This window comes from Heptranchias perlo, chromosome 15, assembly GCF_035084215.1.
Source record: "Heptranchias perlo isolate sHepPer1 chromosome 15, sHepPer1.hap1, whole genome shotgun sequence".
Classification (NCBI taxonomy): domain Eukaryota; kingdom Metazoa; phylum Chordata; class Chondrichthyes; order Hexanchiformes; family Hexanchidae; genus Heptranchias; species Heptranchias perlo.
In genome coordinates, this window is record NC_090339.1 from 30,201,886 (window position 1) to 30,218,515 (window position 16,630).

The 16,630-nt window shown below is 44.1% G+C and overlaps 1 protein-coding gene across 1 annotated transcript in view; it reads right to left on the reverse strand.

Annotated features, from left to right (window-relative positions):
• Window positions 1–16,277, reverse strand: part of srpx2 (sushi-repeat containing protein X-linked 2) — a 66,663-nt gene extending 50,386 nt beyond the window's left edge. Inside the window, exons 1-2 of the mRNA XM_067997000.1 lie at window positions 16,230–16,277; window positions 15,746–15,887 (exon numbers count right to left, since the gene is read on the reverse strand). Coding sequence (XP_067853101.1) covers window positions 15,746–15,818 — 73 coding nt within the window. The 5' untranslated portion in view covers window positions 15,819–15,887; window positions 16,230–16,277. The remainder of the gene's footprint in view (window positions 1–15,745; window positions 15,888–16,229) is intronic.
• Between the last annotated feature and the right edge of the window lie 353 nt (window positions 16,278–16,630).

A 16,630-nucleotide genomic window follows, 5' to 3' on the forward strand; every position in this document is an offset into this window, starting at 1 on the left:
CGAGGTCAAGTAGGTTTTTCCCTCGTGTTGGTTCACTCACCACCTGCCGCAGGCCCAGTCTGGCAGCTATGTCCTTCAGGACTCGGCCAGCTCGGACAGTCGTGGTGCTACCGAGCCACTCTTGGTGATGGACATTGAAGTGCCCCACCCAGAGTACATTCTGTGCCCTTGCTACCCTCAGTGCTTCCTCCAAGTGGTGTTCAACATGGAGGAGGACTGATTCATCAGCTGAGGGAGGGCAGTAGGTGGTAATCAGCTCGAGGTTTCCTTGCCCATGTTTAACCTGATGCCATGAGATTTCATGGGGTCCGGAGTCAATGTTGAGGACTCCCAGCGCCACTCCCTCCTGACTGTATATCACTGTACAGCCACCTCTGGTGGGTCTGTCCTGCCGGTGGGACAGGACATATCCAGGGATGGTGATGGAAGAGTCTGGGATGTTGGCTGAAAGGTATCATTCTGTGAGTATGGTTATGTCAGGCTGTTGCTTCACTAGTCTGTGGGACAGCTCTCCCAATTTTGGCACAAGTCCCCAGATGTTAGTGAGGAGGACTTTGCAGAGTCGACTGGGCTTGGTTTGCCTTTGTCGTGTCCGGTGCCTAGTGGTCCGATGCCAGTTGGTCCGTCCGGTTTTATCCTTATTATGACTTTTCGTAGCGAGATTTTACAACTGAGTGGCTTACTATGCCATTTCAGAGGGCAATTAAGAATCAACCACATTGCTGTGGGTCTGGAGTAACATATAGGCCAGACCGGGTAAGGACAGCAGGTTTCCTTCCCTAAAGGATATTAATGAACTAACTAACTTGATTGAATTCTTTGATGATGTAATGGAGAAGGTTGATGAGGGTAGTGTGGTTGATGTTGTGTATATGGACTTTCAACAGGCATTTGATAAAGTACCACATAATAGACTTGTTAGCAAAATTAAAGCCCATGGGATTAAAGGGACTGTGGCAGCGTGAATACAAAATTGGCTAGGGGACAGAAAGCAGAGAGTAGTTGTGAATGGTTGCTTTTCAGACTGAAGGGAAGTATACTGTGGTGTTCCCCAGGGATCGGTATTAGCATCACTGGTCTTTTTAATATATATTAATGACCTGGACTTGGGTATAGAGGGTATAATTTCAAAGTTTGCAGATGACACGAAACTCGGAAATGTAGTAAATAATGTGGAGGATAGTAACAGACTTCAGGAGGACATAGACAAACTGGTGAAATGGGCAGACACATGGCAGATGAAATTTAATGTAGAGAAGTGTGATGTGATATATTTTGGTAGGGAGAATGAGGAGAGGCAATATAAACTAAATGGTACAATTTTAAAAGGGGTGCGGGATCAGAGAGACCTGGAGGTGCACATACACAAATCTTTGAAGGTGGCAGGACAAGTTGAGAAGGCTATTTAAAATGCATATGGGATCCTGGGCTTTATTAATAGAGGCATAGAGTACAAAGGCAAGGAAGTTATGCTAAACCTTTATAAAACACAGGTTAGGCCTCAGCTGGAATATTGTGTTCAATTCTGGGCATCACACTTTAGGAAGGATATCAAGGCCTTAGAGATGGTGCAGAAGAGATTTACTAGAATGGTGCCAGGGATGAGGGACCTCAGTTATGTGGAGAGATTGGAGAAGCTGAGGTTGTTTTTCATAGAACAGAGACGGTTAAGGGGAGAATTGATAAAGGTGTTCAAAAGCATGAATGGTTTTGACAGAGTAAATAATGATAAACTGTTTCGAGTGGCAGAAAGATCAGCAACCCGAGGACACAGATTTAAGGTGATCAGGAAAAGAGCCAGAGGTGACATGAGGAAATATTTTTTTGCACAGCGAGTTGTAATGATCTGGAATGCACTGCCTGAAAGGGCGGTGGAAGCAGATTCAGTAGTCATTTTCAAAGGGCAAGTGGATAAATACTTGAAGGGGAAAAATTTACAGGGCTATGGGGAAAGAGGTGGGGAATGGGACTAATTGGATAGCTCTATCAAAGAGCCGGCATGGGCACGATGGGCCGAATGGCCTCCTCCTGTGTAGTGTCTGCTATGATCATATGAATAAAAGTCAAGTACTCAGCTCAGAAATAGAACTCCATTTCCCATCCCAGATTCTCCACTCCACCACCTTCCCTAATTCTCCAGTCTACCACTCTCCATGAAATTCTACTCTCCAATTATCCATGACTCTCCACCCCATGAGGGACTGCTCCAATGCTCCCCTTGTTACAATGATTACTTCTCAGACTATAAAGTGTGCGGCTGAAACTTTGGGTTTCCAATTTCTATCCAATTTTGCTCCAATTGCTACTCTTTTTAAATTATACAAAAATGAAAGCACCAAATTTGTGCAAAATTGATACTGAAAATTACTCTAGAACTGTGTACATTTGCATAATTAAATTTTGTAGAGACAAAAGGAGTGTGCACATTCAGACGAAAACTAAAAATTGCTCTATACACTCCACCCCTATGCACTAAACAGGTCAATATTATTCAGAGTAAAAACATTTGCATAGAAGTTAGCACAAAATTCACCAAAAAAACATAAATATAGTGAGAAAAACAATTCCTTTAGATTGTTGATGTAAACTCTGAGCTGAATGCAGTGAGCAGTATTCCATTATGAAAATGGCCCCACTAAGGCAGCACCATACCTTTAAAGGCCAAGAAAACCATTCAGCTCTGCAGAAAATATCCACAATGGATCTTTAACTATATATCATAGTATATATTTATTTTATTAAATGTCAATGCATCACAAGGACATTATTGTCCTTGAGAGGGTAAGGAACTAAAACAATGAAGATAATTGCAGGTATCAGGAATTTCAGGCATGAGGAAAGAAGGAAAGTCAGACAGAACTTTTATTTATATAAAACAGAATAGACGTGTAGTGTAAATTATCAGGGGTTATTGAAGTGGACAATATAAGTGGGTTTGGGAGTCAACCAGGTGCGTATCTGGAGAGAAAGGGTAGGAATATGGTCAGATACTGGTAGAGGTACAGGTAGGAATTTATCTACATAAAGTGGCACTATCCACAGGCATGGGATCAGCGTCTATATGTATGCAGATGGTGGCCGTGCCTTCAGCTGCCTAGGCCGTAAGCTCAGGAATTCCCTCCCTAAACCTCTCTGCCTCTCTACCTCTCTCTCCTACTTTAAGACAGTCCTTAAAACTTACCTCTTTGACCAAGCTACCCTAATATCTCTGTGTGTAGGTCGGGGTCAAATTTTTTTGATAATGCTCTTGTGAAGGGCCTTACGTTAAAGGCGCTATATAATTCAAGTTATAGCTGTTGTGTTATTGATGCCACTCAGCTCTACCCTTCCACTGCTTCACTCAACCTCACAATCATCTCTACGTTGTCAGAATGTCTGTATGACATTAAGTCATGGATGAGTCAAAGTATTCTCCAATTAAACATCAGGAAGAACAAAGCCATCATTTTCAGACCAAATCAGACTTAATCTGTGAATAGAACAATGTGGTGGGTCATTGCTATGGAACAGCTAATACATCTCCTGACAAAGTTATGAAATAATCTTTAAAATGTGTTCACTAGAAATGATGACTTCTGTTTAAATGGGTTCAGAAAACTTATGGCAACAGCTACTAAACTATTCAACAAATTTGGTTTGTTGCAGACAGATTTTCTGGTTTCCTGTTCACACCAGCCGTAGGGACCTTCAAGGTTTCTTCATAAAGCCAGTGAAATAAAAGTTCTTAAACACATTGACTATGGGGTTCCCTTGGTAGTTCAGTGAATAAATGTATGCCGAATGTGATACTAAGTCATACAGACCAGGTTATTCCAGGTTTACTCCCCAGTATGTGCTGAATTATTTGATGTCAGCCAGGATAATGGTTGGGACATTACAATCAGCCTCAGAGAGCCTCAGCTAAGGAAAAAGGAAAGAAAATGTCAGGGCTCCAACTCTGGATCGTTCACCAGGGTCCCTGCAAAAAAGTGTACATATATGGACATCATGTGAAGACAGGATTAGGCACATCCTTGATGTCCCTCATGCTAAAATAGCTTGCCAGCAATCAACAGTACATGTAAACAGTAAAGGCGATCTCTTTGACAGAGCAAGCAGAATGTATCTGTAAAGAATATGTGGCTGTAGAATTTTTTTTAAATTTCAGTAGGGAATGTAATCCTGAGAGGGATCATGTATGGCTGTGTTTTTAATTAATTCCACAATGAAAATTTCCACAGGAAATTTAAGTATTTACTTGCTTGGCCTTGCATTTAGCTTATTCCTCTGAGTCACTCGAAAATAATGCAATTGAAATTATCAGCTTCTACAGGAGGCGAGACAGGAGCTCCTGACTCATTCTGCAAAACAGTAAATAAACTGGTTTCCACTGCACATGCGGGGTCTGTCACAAACAAATGCTTCAGTCTTCACGATTCAGGGCCATAACTGCAGAAGAGTCCACTCCCTGAAATAACTGAATTCATAAATCTTCAGAAAATGTAAAGAAACAACTATGGTCTAAAACATATACAGTACATGTAAAGGAAGGAAGGGAGGAAGGTAGGAAAGAAAGATGGAAAGATAAACACTTATATAGCATCTTATCACATCTCTCAGGAACATCTCAAAGCACTTCACTTGCAATGAATTACTTTGAAGTGGGCATTGTCTATTGCTATGAAAGCAAACACAGCAACCATATGCACACAGCAAGATCCTGTAAAAAGCAATGAGATGAACGACAAGTTAATATGTTTTTGATGTGTTGGTTGAGCGAGGGGTGTTGGCCAGGACGCTGGAATAAATGTCTGCTCTTCTTCAAATAGTATCATGGGATCTTTAACATTCACTTGAAGAGGGAGATGGCCTCAGTTTTAAAGTCTCATTCAAAGAACAGCACTCCCTCAATACTACACTGGAATATAAAACTAGATTATATGCTAAAATCCAGGAATGGGGTTTGATCTCTCAACTTTCTGACTTAGAGGTGACAATGCTACAAAATGAGCCAAGCTGACCAGAGGTTAAAAAAAAAACTTTGTTTTTCCTGGCAGATAATTAACGCTCATTTCTGAACATTGTCAAAAAAGTTTTGAAGTTTACTAAATATTGTGGACAGAATATTTTATGTCATCCCAAAAAAGAAATAAAAAGTTGTGGATTCTAATTTCCTCACAATTTAGCAAGATAACAACTTTTAACCTACATATTAAACCCCAACACGAGCTCTCTCCTGGTTAACATTAATCGCTAGGGTTGCCAGCCAAGTCCAAAACAAGATGGGGGCAGAATAGGCCCGGGGCAGTAGTGGGAAAATAACATGGATTCTAATTAATATTTTGCTGTTGCTGCCACAGCGTAAGAACACAAGGAAAATCTTGGGCAAACAAAGGCTATTTGGCCCACTGAATATCACCCCTTTAGTATTGTACCTCTACTGGCCTAGCATCAAACTGCATTTCAAATGCCCTACTGTTTTAGTCTCTACAACCCTGCTTGGTCAATTATTTCAGACATTTAGGGCCCGATTTTACCAGGGGTGCGGGTTCCCGGCAGGTGGGCCAGCGGGCGCGTTAAAAACGCGCCCGGTGAAATTAGTGGGTTGCCCGCACGATCGTAGCAGGCAACACACTAATTGGATCCACTTACCTGCTCCTCCGGGTTCCCCGATGCTGATCTGCGCTTCGGGCGGCCTGCGCATGCGCAGTAAGATCTGTCAGCTTGAGGCGCTCTATTTAAAGGGGCAGTCCTCCACTGACAGATGCTGCCACAAACAGCAAAAATTACAGCATGGAGCAGCCCAGGTGGAAGGCTGCTCCCAGTTTAATGATGCCTCACCCCAGGTATCATTAGATGGGGTGAGGAGGAGGGGGAGGACAGAGATCTTCCCCCCGGCGGGCGGGAGGAAGCGGCCCACCTCTGCCACCAAGAAGGCCTGGCTCGAGGTGGCAGAGCGGGTCACCTGCACCACCAACATATCGCCCACCTGCATACAGTGCAGGAGGCGCTCCAATGACCTCAGTAGGTCAGCCACAGTGAGAACACGTAGTCTTTCCCCTACACTCCGCCTGCCACAACACTGCCCCCAACCCACATCTCCTTCGGCACTGCCAACACTACTCTGTCACATGACCCCTCATACCCACTCAAACCTCATCCTCAACTTACCTGCACCTACTCACCTCGCGAGTACTCACCCCACCACTACCACGCAACCCAATCCTCATACAATCAAATGGCTCTATACCATACTCACCCTCTCGTGCATCTCTCTCACGACCAGCCTCACTCAACCTGCCACCACCTGTGCTGCAGCCACAGGGCATGCATCACATATGTGCAGTAGGCAGCGTAAGGCAAACGTGTCGTGAGCATGAAGGGGATGCACAAGGGTGTTTGAGGGATTGTCATGGGTGTTACTTATACTGAATAAAAGAACAACTCACATCACACATTATATTGGCACCACTACTGCCATGTCTTCGCGAATCCTGTCCGGTTTGTGCAATAATGGCCGCTCCTGGGTATCCCTATGAGGACCCACCACTGATGCCACCCAGTGTGTCACTGCAGAGTGGGTGTAGGTGTATTTGCAGGGCTCTTCTGCGCAGACGACTGAGAGACATCGGGGATGTCCCCGGTTGCAGCCTGGAAGGCTGTGGAGCAGAAGTTCGGGAGGGCAGTGGTGACTTTGACAGCGACAGGTAGGAAGATGGTGCATGGGCCAGCCAGGAGCAGCTCGGCATGAAAGAGGCTGCAGATGTCCACGGCTACATGTCGAGTGACTCTGAGCCTCCGCGTGCACTGCTGCTCAGAGAGGTCCAGGAGGCTGAGCCTCGGTCTGTGGAACGTGTGGGCGAGGGTAGTGCCCTCTGCGACGCATCTCTCTCTGCGGTAGCCCTCCCTCCTGCTGTACAGGTGAATGTGTCACAGCACTCTGTTGTAGAGCTCCACGTGTCAGAGGTGGACGGCGTGGATGGCGAGGCTGGTGAGGCTGGTGATGCCGTTCGCCCTCCGAGGCGGTCATGACTGCAGCTATGGCGGCCCCCATCCGCAAAATGTACATCTGAGGGGGTCCGCAATGTAGATACATGTCTCCGGACCCCGGGGTAAGTGTGCAGGTTGGTGACTTCGACCATCAGGAGGAGGGTGGTGGAGGCCAAACTTTGTCCCAAGTGACAGAGCGGCTTCCTGCAATGGCTGAGGGTCTCCCCCCACCCCACCTGTCAAATGGACCTTTGCAGCTGCCACAGGCTGACGGCTGCAACACGTCCATTTCAAGTGGGACTGTTTCCCCCAGTGTGTGAAACAGTCCCATGTTTATCCAAAATCACACACAGTCCCTTAATCAGGTCAGTTAATGACCTGAACAACCAAAGTAAATACACTCAAGTGGCATCCCGCTGGCTTTAATTGCCTGCGGGATTCCCACCAGCGGGGGCTGCGCACACACCACCGCACGTCAGCGCGGAACCCGGACGTGGGCGGGATCGAGGCGCGATCCGGTCCCGCTCCGGGATTTCGGGATTTTCGGGGCCCCCCCGCCGAGAACGCACCCGGTAGCGGGTGCTAAAATCGGGCCCTTATTCTTCATAATATCCATTTTAACATTATTTTAAAGTATTTTAAACTTTTTTTCCCTCTGGTTCAACTTGTCTGTCACACTTTGAAGTAATACTCACCATTTACCCTATCTCAATAATTTAACATTTTATGAGCGCCAGTGAGGTCCCACTTAACCATTTTCTCTCTACACCATAGAGACTGAGGTTTTCCAATCTTTCCTAATAAATCAATCCCTTGGCACTTGGGACCATTTTTTGTTTCTCTTCTCTGTACTGGATCCAATAACTGTACACCGTTTTTACAGCATGGTGCCCAGAACTGAACACAATACTCCAAGTGAGGTCTGAACAATGCATTGTAAAGCTTTAGCTTAACCTATGTGGGCTTGCATTCCACTATTCTGACTATAAAATCTAGCATTTTATTTGGCTTTTTTTAATTGTTTCACTACATCATAAAACAAAAAAAGGGGAAAAAATGGATTTCTGTTTTACAAATCAGAGAATGTCTAGTTTCATCTTAGAAATTTTCAAACAAACTCTTGAAAATATGGATTGTCCAATTCAAAACTTGTCTGGTAGCAACTCTACTTTCTCTGTACTTTACCTACTATTGGTGCAGTATCCAGTAGGCTGCACCTAACTGTAATTTTAAACTTCCCCTTCATGGGCACTTGAAACTCCAGCAAATTATAGAAACCATAGCTCCTTTCCCCTACCAGGCTTTCCTGACATATCAATCTCCTCCATTCTGTTTCTATGGACGCTTGGGGGTAGTTTTAAACTAACCTGCCCGTCATGAAACCCACACGATTGATGGAATGCTGGTTTTACACCCCACCTAATATTACTCTCCACTGACTACATTGGAGAGTAAAGTCGGACAGGGTGCAAAATCAGTGTTGCACCCAATCTCATCAGTTTCCCATTGGGCGGGTTAGGTTAAAATTGCCTAATGCCCGTGACAGCAATGGCACACAGAATATTACTGCAGATGTCATCAATTGAGGTGATGCTGAAAGAATCTGTCTTTAGTTTATTATGGTGGAGTCTCCTATGGAGTGAGAGTAAAGCTTTTGATTAAAATTAAACTTCAGGCCAGTACTGATCAGATTGGCCCAAAGAAAGTTGACTGGGAGAGTTGGTCTGAACCTTTGCGTTTAACCCTGACAGTATTTACAACAGTCGGGGAAAATAACTGCAAGATGACTACATTTACGTTCAATTCCATTACGCAGTTTTAGATAAAGAGCATTTTCAATTGGAACTATAACCATGAATAAGCAATAGAGCAACACAAGATTTGTGTTTAATATTCTGTTTGGCTACCTTGGATTACAGTTGTAATAGTCTTTGATAAAGGAATACAATTTTTAGGAGAAAAGGTTTGACAACCCTTTAATTGTTTGATACAAATGGGATGTCGTAAATCCTATCAACATTGATAATTGCATTATTAGCACATGACATCATCCTGACAAGAATGACTTTTTTCCCTCCCAAGAGAAATGGATTTGTCAATTTTTTTATTTATGAAGACAGTGCCCTTTTAATTCAACAAACTCCTCCATTGGTACTTCATAAACATGTTGAGATGAGGGAGGTTTCGACACATTGTACAAGATGCAGATATCTGATGTTATCTCCGCTAAAAGCATTGTTAACTGTCTTCAGTGATGGAATGCAGATAACTGTAAAACTGTGCTAGCTCTATTAGAAGGATTAGGTATCGTTGTTTTCACAAACTGTCATATAAAAACATCCAATCTCAATTCATTTAGAATAAGCAAACAGATAACATTTCAAGAAATGCACTGAGACTCATAAATGGAGCAGGGTGGCTAGTCCTGAAATATCAGATATTTCCAGTTATAAATATCATGTAACCAGTCAAAGCATTTCTGAATCTGCCCAGGTTTTACTAGCAAGACTGGAGCTTTAGAAGAAAACTGTATATTTGACATATATGAGGCAACAGTTAAGGATTTTTTTTGTCTTGCTTGGATATCTGTGAAACATGGCTGTATGTTTTCTCAGCAACATCCTTGCTATTTCCATATTGCCAATTCTTGGGTAAGGTAAATGATTTTCCTTTACATTGATACACAATAGAAAAATGGATGACTGCAGCACACACTCATGGCACTATTGTTCATTGTGTTACATAACAACATAAGAAAGCACAGAATGAAAGAAAACCATTCGGCCCATCAAGCCCACTTCTTCCACAGATCATGTACAATTTTGCCTTCATAGACTCTGCCTCATCTATTTAATCTCCTGAGGTATCATTCAGTATAATTACTCTTTGATCCACAAAGGTAATCAAGGAAAACCCCGTTATTATTATTCAATATTCATTCACCCTCACATCTCCACTATTCCTCCTTGGCCTGCAGCCCCTCACAAACAATATTCTCACTCTACCTCCATCGCACCCTGAGCTCCAACTACGTAGGACCATCATGTTCCATTAGTATTTGATCTCAGACTGTAATCCTAAATTCACTCCCAAGCAGATATTTATTTAGCTCTATTTTTTTAAAAAGTTAACTGATTCAACCTCAATTGCTTTTACTAGGAGTTTGTTCCACATTTCCAATTGTGTGTGTGTATGTAGGGAAATACAAGGAGGAGCAGGGGCCAAAATTCAAATTCTTTTCTGCCAGTGCAAGTGCGATGAGGTGGACCTCATTGCTGCCAAAATAATGGCCATAGGTCCCATCCTAAAGTGCAGCAACAGGGTCATTTGCTTGGTCAGGGCGGGCCTCCTATATGTGTAAGGGCACTTCGGCGGTGCCCGCCCCAATCTACCACTGTAAGGTGGAGTGGCCCACAGATGCCCTTCCATAGGTTCCCTGAGAACCTTCCAGAGTTAAAGATTAAAACAGTAGAAAAAATCTTCAGTTCCTAAGGGAGCCTGTAGTGATTTTTAAGGCAAGATTGGAATCGATTGCTGTTGTCTGCACAAAGTCTGGGGTCCTTCTTGGGGGCTCCACAGAACACTTACAACTCTTAGCTGGTGAGAGCTCCATTGAGGCCTACCAATCAGAATTATAGGCCCAGAGTTTCATCCAATTTGAGAGGCGTATTCATTTGAAACCTGTGTCCTCTACTTCTTCACTCACGGTATAAGTCAAATAGCTAACATTATTCATCCCTCTCAGCACTTTTTTCTGCCCCCCCCCCCCCATCCCCTACCGCCCCCCAGCAGGCTGGGTTAAGATATATTGCTGCAACAGAGTAGAAGGAGCTTTACCCTATATTGGTTCATACTAATGTTGAGACTGACTGCCAAACTGGAGAAGAATTCCAGTCCCTAGCAATTCATCCCTCACTTTGATGAGCACAAAAAAAATTAACTTAAAAAAATGTATCAATTATTAAAGGTTGCAAATTTTTTGTCATTGTTGAATACATGGGACATGTCCTTTGTTCTGGCCCCAGTTTTCGAAGGAGGATACATTCCAGGTGCTTAGATTTAAGAAATTCAGCACCACTGACCTGGCAACTCAATTAAAACCTGAGAAAACTCAGCATACTAAATAATATCCAAGTATGTGAGGCAAATTTCAATCACACATGCATAGACGCACATGCACACACACAATGAAACATTGATGCTTTTACTTTATTTTCAATTTGTAATCCTATGGCTCCAATTTTAACTCAAGGCCAGTTTTCAACAGATAAGCCATGGTATGAATTAGAAACTCACCCACTGCTCCAGGAATGAGGCCAGGGGTATTTTCAATCCAAGTCTCATTTGAATCCCACAGCCAACTTCCCACCTGTTCCAGGCGAGAAGTAACGGAAAATTGCCGAGACCAGGTATGCGGCAGGATCAGCTGTCACGACTCCCACAATGGGGTGGGGGACGATATCACGGCAGGGGAAGCCTTATGGGGCCCAGAGGAACACTCCTGTTCCTTCTGGCTCCTCAAGGAAAGTAAAAAATAAATATTAACTTACCTCTTTGGGCATCTTTTGTCCTCGAACTTTTTTGCCGCTGGGTTGCCCTGGCAGGAAACATATTGTCGCTTCCTGCTCAGGCCACCAAATAAAAATTGCATTCACATCCCGATGACGTAATTGGGGCGAGACCTGTAAATGTTAAAGAGGACCCTGCAGGCTTTGGGAAGGTTTCCTTACTGTCTGCTCAGGTGAGCAGGTGACATCCAAACCAGTCAGCTCCCGACGGCTCCAGGGCAGGTAAGTAAGTTGGGTGATTTCAGCTGCCCACTCACCCAGTTTCCGCCTGGCAGGTAGGGTTAAAATCTCCCTGTGAGTTGAAATGTAGGAACGTAAGAACAGGAGTAGGCCATTCTGCCCCTCGAGCCTGCCCACCATTCTGTTAGATCATGGCTGATCTGTACCTCAACTCCATTTGTTCGCCTTAGTTAAATGTATCAAGGGAAATGAAGCTAACAAAAAACTATCAATCTCAGCCTTGAAAGTTCAAATTGTACCAGCATCCACAGCCTTTTGGGGGAGAGAATTCCAGATTTCAATTTTTTGTGTGTATTTTTTGGAAAGTTAGGAAATTGATTCCACGTATTAACCATTCAACAATAGCAAATGTCTAGGAACGTCTTTACAGGAATTTATAGAGTTCTTGGCCCCGATATTAGAGTGGAGGTGGGATGGCAGCGGGGAGGCGAATGGGCGCACGGGTAACCTGCCCAATAAAAAATGTCCGTTCCTCACGCGATCACAACTCAATTCGTGTCACTTAACGTGGCTTCCGAGTTTGCCGTCCGAAAGTTGCGCAACGGACGGACTGCGCACCCGCACCACAGGCTGTCAGCTGGAGGAGCTCTATTCAAAGGGGCAGTCCTCCAATGGCTTTTCCTGGAGTAAACACCCACACAGCACAATGGAGCAGCATAGGGGAAAGGCTGCTCCTAGATTCAATGATGCCTCACTCCAGATGTTACTGGATGGGGTGAAGAGGAGGAGGAATCTGTTTTACCGGTGGACAGGAGGAAGTGACTGGACGGGAGGAAGTGACCTGCCTCTGCCACCAAGAAGGCCTGGCTTGAGGTGGCAGAAGAGGTCACCAGCAGCAGCAACATCTCGCGCACATGGGTCCAGTGCAGGAAGCACTTCAATGACCTAACTAGGTCAGCCAAAGTGAGTACTCTTACTCATTCTCCTACATTCCGTCTTCCACATCACCGCCCCCACCCCCCCAACTCATTCTGCACTGCCAACACTACTCTATCACATCACTCCTCACACCCACTTAAGGCTGATCCTCAACCTACCTGCACTTCCTCAGCACTTCCTCACCTCCCCATTAGTCACCCCACCACTGCCACTCAACCCAATCCTCATCCAATGTGATGGCTCTGTCTCATACTCACCCTCTGATGCATTTCTTTCACAGTCAGCCGCACCCAAACCAATGCATTCATCAGTTGGCCACGTCACCATCAGTCACTCACACGTCTGTACTTGCTCCCCTTATAGGAGGAGAGCCCGGAATGCACAGGAGAGGGCAAGGACCGTGGGGGGGCTGCAACAAATCGTCATCCTCACAGAGGTGGAGCAGGAGGCGCTGGAGCTCAGCCGAACTCTCGAGTGCCTGTCCGTCGAGGATGCCGAGACTGGTACCTGACAAACATCTGGTGACACAACTTTAACATTCATCACACACAATATGAATTGATGTTAACATGCCTTGCCAACTTCAGCACCTCAGTATGCTCATTGCAACATGACACATCTGTGATCATGCTTAATATTGTCTTCTGTTCTCCTACACGGCCTTCAGAGATCGCTGTGACGGCAGAGGGCAATTCCTCAGAGGACCTGCCGGCCTCTGAGGGTGCACCGTCACATCTTTGTGAGCCATCCACCAGCGCAGATACTCACACCTCAGTGGGTTCTAGTCCTCAGATAGTTGGGTTGGCACCTGGTGAGTTACCACACACGTGAGCACGAACAGACACTGGTGGCAGGGGCAGCTGTGGAGAGTCCACGTTAGTGGGAGCACTCCTCTCCAGGCTCTGCTCAGCTGGACGCAGATACTGAACCCTGGGGGCCATCCTTTAAAAGGAGAATGATTGAGAGACAGCAGCGCATTTGCGAGGTACTGGAACAGGTGTCATACGCACTCTCCACAATAGCGCAGAGGATGGAGGAGTCCAACTCTTGCATGAGTGGAATGGTGGCACAGGTACGGGAGGGAATCTCTGAGATACTGTGACAGGGACGTGAGGGAATCTCTGAGATAGTGTCACAGGGACGTGAGCAACTCTCTGAGATACTGTCACAGGTAAGTGTGGGAATGATTGCAATGGAGCGAAGGCTAGCCCCCATTGAGCTTCCAGCCCGGCTCACAAATGAGTCCATTCAGGCCCTAACAACGGCTGTTCGGACTTTGTCTGAAAGAACTGAGTGCCCTGCTGCAATAAGTGACCTTTTCTCCCCATCTGCCAAATAAACATTTGAATGTGCAACTGGCTGCTGGCTGAAACACATCTGTTGCAACATGGAGTGTTTCCCACAGCATGGAAAACACGCTGAGGATGCTTCAAAATCGCACCCCTGCCTCATTGTGGAGAAAATTAAGTAGTTCAACTACTTAAACTATCTAAACAACTGTGTCAAGTATCATCCCGCCGGCTTTAATTGCCGGTGGGACTTCTGCATTCGGGAGGCGCACGCACACCCAGACATGTCAGTGGGGAACCTGGAAGTCTGCGGGTTGGAGCCGGGTTCCGAACCTGAACGGGATTTCTCTGATTTTCGGAGCCCCCCCGCCCCCAACGCACCCTCAATTTCCCGGGAAAATTGAGCCCCTTGTCACAGATTTTTGTGTGGCATGTGAAAAGTTACAAAGTGGAAGGAGAAGCTATGTGAATACCAAGCTTTAGTTAAAGGAGCTCGGTTTTCCTCATGAAAAGGTTAGACAAATTTATTTTTGGTTTCCAGAGACAGAAAAGCCACCATCTGTCGTTATAATGAATCTTAACAGCACAAAGTTAGAATAATAAACAACAAGTGTTCTGAATGAAAAACAAGACCAGGCCAAAGTTTGAAACCATCAATACGTCAACCAATTCAGAGTCCGGGAAGAAAACACACACATAAGAAATTAAAGGACAGATGAGGATTGAGCACAGCAATTCCCTGCCACAATTTATCTACGATCTCACAAATTTTAGCATTTTTATAGCACATCCTGTGTTGTCCGATAAGTGATTTTGTGAATTTAAGTTGTTAATTATTGTTCCCTTCCGCCCCCCTCCTGAAAATTATTTTATTAGTTAGCTAATTAAATTATGGGTTGACTTGTTTTCCCTCCTATTGGAAAGGATCAAATTACTTGTCAAAGGGCTACAATTTTCCAAACTGCCTGTACTCAGTCAATGAAAGCACACATTGAAATATGTTATAAAATCCATTACTACTAGTCATTCAGACCTCAAAAGTTTTTACTTTTCTCCTTTTCCTATACTCCTGAACCTCCTGGTGTCACTTGATGATCATTTTAATTCATTAGACCGTCACAGCTTTATAACCTCAATAAATCTCAGCTGTGTTCAATCAAAAATATTTTACAGCTAACTTTTTAGCTAATCACCCTTTGGCAATTCATCAAGCTGCAGTTGAATGGAAAAGCACCAAATCCTAAAGCACTGAACAAGAAAGCAAAGAGCTAGCAATTCTATCAATTAACACCCTTAACTGTTGGTTTTTTAATATAATTCTATTCGTAAGCATGTGGTTTTCTTTAGCGTTAATTATGAGTCATTGGTATACAAGCTAGAGAGAGAGAAAACATTTCTTATTACAAGACACCAAAACTAAGATTTGTCATGGAAATCTTCACTCTTCTCTAGTGGAATCCAACGGTTCAACTCAGTGTCAACTTAGAGGAGCCCTGTCGGCAGAACTGCTTCTCCAGGCTCCACAAGGGAAGTCCAGGCCTCTGCTGCCCTGAGCTCCCCTCCAAACCAGCCGCGGGACCCTTGGTGCACACACAACACCCCCACCCTCACAGTACCCCACAGAATGGCCAGTTACATGAGGCACCGGAGGGCTGCTGAAACCCCTGGAACAGCACATCAGAGGAGTCAATGGTTTCAGAAAAAACAGAGGAGAAACTTGGAATTAAATGAAAAAGTCTCCAACACTTAGACTCCCTCAATACCACAAGGAAAAGAAATCAGCAAAATTCTCTCACTTACCTTCGTATCCATATCTATATCCAACAGCTGCTCTCACAGATAGAGTGAGCAACAAAAAGAGTCTTCTCAACATGACTCGTTGAACTAATGCTTTGGTTCAAATTTGTTTGAAACTTCTGGAAATTTCGCAAGTATGTTATATCTATGAATGAGATTAAGAAAAGAATTCAGCTATGCCATAAAGTTATTGTCATATGGCAATGAATAACATCTACAGCACCCAAAGAGGATAATAATGCACAAATCATACACAAGAATTCAACAATCAGGACAGTCACCCCTTGCACAGTGGCTCACTAACTTTGTTTTACTCCGCTGAAGAAAGGTTCACTTAAAAACTTAAAGAATCTTCTCTAAACAGTAACAGTAGTAAAAGATTTTAGAGTAAATAGCAACTGGCAAAACAGAAAAAAAATCCTTAATGTTAGGTTAGGATGGAAAATTCTAATTCTTTTTCAAGGTCTGACAAAATATAATTAATTACCTTTAGATTATATTTCCATGCTACCGTACAATAGAAATTCCAGCTCTGAAGTTTGTAGAATGTGAAAAGCAGGGAAGCTGGCAAGAGGAGCTAATGACATCATTCTGTTGCATCCAGTAAGGGGCTTCGAGCAGCCCTTAAAGCTACACTGTCCATGCGTATAACATTGCCAGTAACTTAAATAAACGACACTGAAGAGTTGCTTTAATTGACTGCAAGGAAAATAAAACATTCTGTGCCGGATGTGAACCAAATACTTTCCTCATCATATCGCTTTAAGAATTTAAATGAGTTAACAAGAAGCAGCTTTTAAGTAAAGATAGCAAAATCTGGTAGAGTTTAAAAGTGTAGTACTCTGTATTGAGGAAAATATGAATGAGAGTATGTACGTGTTAAGCACT